Below are 7,431 nucleotides of genomic sequence, written 5' to 3' on the forward strand. Positions count from 1 at the left end.
TCTTTATTTTGGTGGTCGTAGTAAATCCATTCTCTCTTGCGCTCGTATTACACAATGCGTTGCATCGAGCGGTGATCACTGGCAAGAAATGATGGGTGTACTATACTTCACGACTTTTGTTCACAATCAAGTATATACACACTCGTGTGTTATGCACTCTAAACTTTGATATGTTTACTACAAAGTTGGGATTAGTAGTATACCTGGTTACCATAATTCAGGATATTGGATGAGGCCTTCCAAGCTTCGCTCACAATAGCTTGTGTCCGAGATGCTGTGCTTGAGGGGTGGCTAAAGCACAAGATACCGTCACATGAATGTTTTGGCAATCGAACTGCCGTCACTTTGTACATAATCTTCAAAAAGCTACACTTTCACTTTGACAACAGTTTAGGCGTTTTCAAATCACACGTGTGTTAGAAGTTCCCTTGGATCTGTGGGAGACACGAAATATCTGCACGTTAAAGAACCCAACACACTTATCTCCATCCCTTCCAAGAGATAGAAGTGACCTGGTGTTCTTGGCCAAATTCATGGAGGACACCAGAGGCCCATGCCTTCTATCTCTTCACTTGATGACCAATGGCGTCCCCTTAAGCTGTTCAATCTAATCTTGCCTTAAGTGTTAATCTTCCATCTTCATTGCGATTACGTGTAATCCACAGATAAGGTCAAATAGTTTACAAGTCAATTGAAGCTTATAACGGTATCGGTCACGATAAAAAAAGAGAGAACCAATATGGCGGTGTAAGACCATACAGAAAATGTGATGGTGTTAAGACATCGACAGCTATCATTAACCTTGGGGGAAGGGTGTCTATTTTGCAGTTTAATCAAATTCATGAATGCAGAGTAATGGATCAACTATCATCCTTATCTATCTGGTTAATTCAACATTGATTAAACATTAAGTATGTATGACCTAATCAGGTCAGATCATTACGCCCGGTACATGTGCGGAATAACACTTTGGGCATCAAAGTACAAAACTGAATACTCATTTAGGGGTTATGAGTGATGTCGGAGCCAACAAAGAACATGTGCTACCTCAATGTGTGTGTAACCTACGTACGGGTATAACCTACAAGAACAACGATCAGTCGCAACAACAAATATATACCGCATAATCTTTATTTCCTGTATGAGTTTTTAGACGAAGCTTCTGAAAATATCCTCATTCTAATCCTTACGGATGTACTATATATCTGTAGGGCAACATGCCTCACCATCGGAGGGAATGCTCATTGTAGTTACCAACAAGGCAAAAGCAAAACATGGCCTGTACAGCTCTTTTACGATTCTGTTACCGCATTTATCTACCGTCCACATCACACTACAGGGGTTTTTAGTAGCTCTGTGAGCCAATATTTTTTCAAAGTCATTCATAACCTTCGCAACGAATCCTGTCTTTAGACCATAAAGATTACAAGCTTCGGCAAGGTTCCTCTTGCCGAGCGTTAGCTGCTGCGGGCCTGCTGTGACGTCACGGGTTGTCGTCGCAGATGCTACAGGCACAGCTGGCGGCCGAGTAGAGGGTTTTGGGGACCAGCAGACTTCCACAGCGCAGGGAGAAGTTCACCTGGTGGGAACAACGACAATAGATATCAGTGACCAGAGGATGGAAACCGTTATTAAGTAAATTAAAGTAATTTTATGTCAACCTCTATCAACGCTAGTTTAATTGGAAATACATTCTTATATACCCACTTTGGGACTCCACGTTGCTGCACAGATTTGCACACTGAAACACTGATGCTTTACTTGGTACACAGTATGTGATAAGGCACTCTATCAGTCAAGTTCAGTTTATCAAAATCTGCTTTAACCGCGCACGGTATGTAACGGTAGGACAATTTCGGGGAGTCAGGTTTACTGTTAAACCTGCCGATAAAAGTTCAGATTTTTATGCTTGCTTTTTGACATTTACAAGCTGTGGAGAAATAAAACGTCTTGAATGCACTATCAATGTAAGCACATGTAGCGACCTCATTTGGCCCTATGCAAAGTTACAAATAACATTACAATGATAAACATCACAGATAGCTTTGTTATTGTTAATGTTTTTGTTCACATGAACAAAGTACAACAAGTAAAGTCACCACGGCTACCCCATGACGTACTTCAGCGCACATGACGTCAATAACCTGACGTCATAACGTAGATGCAACAAGTATAAACGAGAATTAAGAAGTAGAGGTAAGAAGTGAACTACAAGAGCTGTGCATTGACAAAACGTTACTGACAGTGACGGTAGTTTATCTTTCATTTCATCGATAATCCCAAGGAAGTCGAAATTTGTACTTTTCTGGACGGAGCGTACAAATTCGCTTATAGGGTGGCCAAGGCAGCTCTACATGTTACTTGACTGTATGGAATCTGTCAGTATCAAATCCGATGTCCGACACACATTAGCGGTTAGGCATGATTCATGCCGAGATCGCTTCCGCGTCGTCTCTCAGAACTGAACGATGGGCGTTTTTTTTCTCAATAACGATCAATCTTTACCGGGATAAGGAAAAGATCAAACACAACGGAGTAACAGATAAGACACAATGATCAGACGACATGGAACAAAGAAACTGTCCGTACCACATGTGTGGAGGCGATGTCGCAGCAGGTTGCCCTGGACGTGATGACGTGGTTCCCGCTCGACCCTTGCCGTGTGGTGCCGGAGGACGGGAAGGCCACGGACTCACAGTAGCCTCTACATGCGTTCACTCGGACAGTCTGTCTCTGGCACCCGGGCACCTCCACGGTTTTGTCAACTCCTGTCGTAAGACAAGAGGGAAAATCTGTTAATGTATGAACACTGTTGCCATTTCAATTTGACGGCTTCAACCACAGTATGGTACCGTTGAAAATGTTATGATATGAAATGAAGTAAAATGAAGTCCCTTCTCAATTTCTCAATTTCAATTTCACAGAAGGGTCGTAGAAGATGTGAACACTTTTTGTCCCCGCTCACCTACAAGATGACAGCCAGGCCTGTACCAGGGGGCCTGTGCCCTGCCCGTGTCGGATGAAGACAGAAGTATCGTCAGCAGAAGTACCCACGACAGTAGTCTCTGCATCGTGACTGTTCTCGGCGACTGGCTCCTGAATGTTCTGTTACCTGCTGGGTGATGTAATAAAAGAGGATGAGGAGTTAAGTTGGGTTGCCTAGTAACCGAGGGTTACATTGAAGTTGACTTATGGCACTGACACTCCTTAGTCAGCTGACCACCGGGATTAAGGAACAACATAACCGGCTGCCAAGCATCATTTCCCTTTCCGAAGTATGTAACATATCTTTTATACACAACTATCCTGATCTTATCAACTTGCAACATTAACTTTTGAAAATTACCTCGTAATGGAATGACTTCAAGACCTAGCCTTTTGCTAATTCTCCAAGGTCCTTTTTTCCCTGGCTTGCTGCTGTATGGCCTGCTTTTTAACACATTCCAGTTCTGACCACGCCTGTTTTAGCCTCAGTTAGCACAGCATCATGACGCATAGGCCATGCGTGATGTTTTCAGGTCACATTCGTATCCTATCAACAGGTGTGTTTGCTGGAGAGGATCAAGGATATTTGTACTTTACACACCCGCGGGGTTAGACTTTGCAGGACGTGATGAAATTTGACCGGAATACCATACCGCACCTCTTCAAACCAAGTTAGCGGCGTTTAGAAAACTCGTTTTTCTTCATCTCGCCATGGTAACTGAGCCATAAATTTCCCATAATATACGATTTCCAGTGACACATGAATTACATTTACACCGCTCGTACAAAAGGAATGTAATCTAAAAATATCCTCCCATTAATAGTTACCTTAACCTTCAACAAGCCATTCATGCACTCCTGTTCTTTGTATATACTCATTAAATAAGCTTTAAACATTTTCCTTCACATGGACAGCGGTATGCTGGGTCACATACACTTACATTTATCGCTTGGTTGGTGTTTTTCTGTTGTTCCCTATCGCGAAGCCGTTTGATTGTTACCGATTTTGTTGTGACTGGTTTCTACGCCAAAAATGTCAGAATACGTCAACACATCATCCATGTTTCTAACAACACTCATAGCAAAGAGCTAAACAAGGTTTGTTGAATACTGTTTTGGGGCCCATCTCCTTGCGTGTAAGGCTAACACTGCCAAGTCATCTCCTCAGACACATGAAGCAGCAGTATTCTATCCTGCTGCTGCCCCGCAACAGATGATCATTACAGACCGTACGAGCTGAATGGGGAACTGTTAACTCAGGTAACCCCCAAGACGGGGGTCGTAAACGTCAATATCAACAAAAGAGACCATCGGACTGATTCAGTCTGCCTCAAACGGGACCACATGGGCAAACTACGGGTTGCCGCGTGACAAAGCTAGGAAGGAATGAGCGCGCTTATCTTTTCAGATTGTGTTGTCTTTGAAAAGAGCCTGCGTTACTAATTAGAGGATAAACATACAGGCAGGGTGTGCGATATTCGATTATCCACCCTTCAAGTAGCGCAGGTACAATTCACAGGTCATGATTACTACAGCATAACATATAGATTATCAGTACAGTATCCAACCCATGTAAACCTTAGTAAACATGGGATATGGGATCGACCTTTTTAGTAGAACATTCACCAAAACGCATGATTTGACCCCAGTGTGACACGATGGCCATTGCAAACACTCCTGACCCCCCAACCACAGCACGTACATCGGGCAACATAAAATGGAAAATGTTCTCTTACCAAAGACAGTTGTTCTACACAACGCTTGCGGTTCCTTCAGGGTCTTCTGATTCACGTCACAAGACAACCTTACATTCACCTACACCCGTGTACACCACGAAAAAGGAAACTTGCGGACTTGCTTACCAGTAACACGAAATAAATGCACGCAAGATTTATGAATGACCAGTAAATAAACCGTGCATATGATTAGGTAGACACAACCCTCCCACACACATTCTGCCGTTGTTGCAAATCGCTCTTGTGGGGGCTAGGCAGAGATCTTCTAAGAACATTGTTGCCTCCTACAACAACACTTTATGTTCCACCCATCCCTGAAGTCATGGCTAGTCACAGGTGTAGCCCTGATATACGAGGGCGAGCCTCCCTCAACAAAGTAACACCCACCTGCTGAAAGCTCCCCTAAGTGCTACTCATCGGCCGGATGCGATAAGCGAATGTAGTCTACATGGATCCTATCTTATACCATCCCCCAGTCAGCAATTTGTCTCCAACCTCACAGTTTGTTAGCGAAGGGGACCAGCAGGGGACAGGCAGGTGAAGTGCCGGGAAACGCAGGACTCCCGCTGTGGAGATGATGCACGCTCGCGATTGCTGACGTTCAACCCTTGGGCCCTTCCGTCAGGTCGGCCTCTCTGTCAATCAGTAACCGGGCTTTTTGTCACCGCACCTCTTGTCGTGATTGCTTAGGGTGGTCGGTATACAGCTATCTTCCTCTCCCGGCTGTTTGCTTGACTTTACCCCTATTGACGTAAACACGCATGCATAATGTGACAGCAAAACTGAGGCCGAATCCAAGAAACCCAACGGCAGCAATCATACCCGAGCCAGTCGTATACATATCACATCCATGCCAGGGCTTAGTCATATACGTGAGAAGGTGAAAGTGAGATTGAACAGTGATTATCGTTTCTCTATTCCAGAGCAGTATTAGCCATGGTAATGAAAAAGCAATTTTCGAATGAATCTATATCATCGTTACACGGAAGGCTACTGTTGATTCTTGGAATAACATCGAAGATGAGGAAACGGTGATATTGAGATGATACCTTTGTCAATCCAGAACGTGTTCAATGAATGCTAAAGCAGACAAGAAAATAAAGACTTGAATGGCAAACAGAAACACAAGTGCTAGATATTGGCCATTGCCCGTGACACCTCAAAGTTCGGCTACATGACGTCATACCGACAATCAACGTCACAGCTCTATAGTTTCTGGGCATACTTTCGTGTTCATCGTTGATGGTCGGAAATTGCAGAATCAAAGCACGTTTCTAAGCGATAAACAACTTTCTTGTGTGGACTAATACAAACAGAGGCTATGATTCTTTCACGCGATATTAGATAGTATCGACTACAAGGGTGTCAGACGTTTTCTTGTCTTTTGTCGGTATTTCTTCTTCTCATTTTAGCGTCTTAATCAATAATGTTATGAATTACTGTCAGAGACATGCCAACTACACACAGACTTAGCTAGATCGTGTCCCTTGGAACTCTTTCCATAGGACTTTTAGATATTCCGATATGTATCTGCCAAGGTGTGGCATTCTTCTTATAGCAGGGCTATATTCTCCATATTACCTCAAATGAAGCTTTTCTTTAACCTACTGAATTGTATTCCCTTTGTGCTACCAGGGACAACGCGAATACAATTTTAAAAGGACCATTTTAAAGGTGTCGCAGACTCTTCCACATTTCTTGATTGAAATTATTGGTATGAATGGATAATGGATAGGGACAACGCTTTTCGGATATCTTGCAGTTAAGTAAAAGATCGGTAGATGACGTTGTGCTCTTGTTTCTGTGATATGTTGATGAGTCTTTTCTGCAATTGAAAACACCGAGATGTACAGTTGATGACGTTGCGTTTTTCGGACAAGGTAACGCTTTTATCAGTATTTCCATATGATGCATGTGTATAAAATTTTCGCACGTAAAGCTCTCCAATGCAATGTAAAAGCACATTCATCAACATTAACGTTGCATATCGTACATGTATTCAACACCAGCTCGGATACAGTGATCGTCGAACGGCTCGACCACGTGACACAGTACAACTAAACTTTCGTTAAACTAGACTTTAGTCAGAGTCAAAGATCGATAAATATATGCCTAGTTGCCCATGACTCAAGTCACATGACCATGTTTGTGTTATTCGTACCCCCGGCAAATGATGGATAACCCTGTCGCATGGTCGTCTAATCTTCAAGCATTCCAAATATAGAATCAAGTCAAAACAACTTGTTTTGAACAAAGTAGTTAACGTAATCAGCATACCAAGCAACGGACCGTCAACTTTGATATGTCTTGGAATGCAACAAGCGGCGTAAACAGTTGCTAAGGTACAGCGCGCCCCGCACCGGCGGAGACTTACGCACGGACAAAAATTATTTACCGGAAGGAAGCTGAACTTAGTTGACGCAAGATTCTTTCTTCTGTTTACTTAAAATCCTCCCGACAAATGAGAAAGATGCCAAAGCATATGTATGTCGAAGTTATGGTACCCTGTTTAGAATGGAACATTATGGAACGTTATATCAATTACAACATCTTTCTGGTTTTACCGGCAAAGTTCCTTGTTGTAAACCGTGCACGGACGATATAAAATAGTCTCCAATTTAGAAAAATTCAACACTCCGATACAATCATATATCATTCGTCAAAACGCAATAGTTTTTATACGCCCGACACTGGCACTATGCGATGTCGA

At 43.0% G+C, this 7,431-nt stretch overlaps 1 protein-coding gene across 6 annotated transcripts; it reads right to left on the bottom strand.

Moving 5' to 3' along the window:
• Positions 1 to 1,115: 1,115 nt before the first annotated feature.
• Positions 1,116 to 5,376, bottom strand: LOC136433336 (thyrostimulin alpha-2 subunit-like). Of its 6 annotated transcripts, none has more exons than XM_066425438.1 (4): positions 5,109 to 5,376; positions 2,966 to 3,115; positions 2,590 to 2,768; positions 1,116 to 1,579 (listed from the first exon to the last, which is right to left on the bottom strand). In XM_066425438.1, exons 2-4 carry the CDS (start codon positions 3,069 to 3,071, stop codon positions 1,484 to 1,486), a joined length of 381 nt encoding a protein of 126 aa, XP_066281535.1. In that variant the 5' UTR covers positions 3,072 to 3,115; positions 5,109 to 5,376; the 3' UTR covers positions 1,116 to 1,483. The 6 variants fall into 6 exon arrangements, with proteins under 6 accessions (XP_066281535.1, XP_066281534.1, XP_066281537.1 ...); XM_066425437.1 differs by having other exon boundaries at positions 2,966 to 3,112; positions 5,109 to 5,375; XM_066425440.1 differs by lacking the exon at positions 5,109 to 5,376 and adding an exon at positions 4,722 to 4,985 and having other exon boundaries at positions 2,966 to 3,112.
• Positions 5,377 to 7,431: the final 2,055 nt, after the last annotated feature.

This window comes from Branchiostoma lanceolatum, chromosome 4, assembly GCF_035083965.1.
Source record: "Branchiostoma lanceolatum isolate klBraLanc5 chromosome 4, klBraLanc5.hap2, whole genome shotgun sequence".
NCBI classification, from domain to species: domain Eukaryota; kingdom Metazoa; phylum Chordata; class Leptocardii; order Amphioxiformes; family Branchiostomatidae; genus Branchiostoma; species Branchiostoma lanceolatum.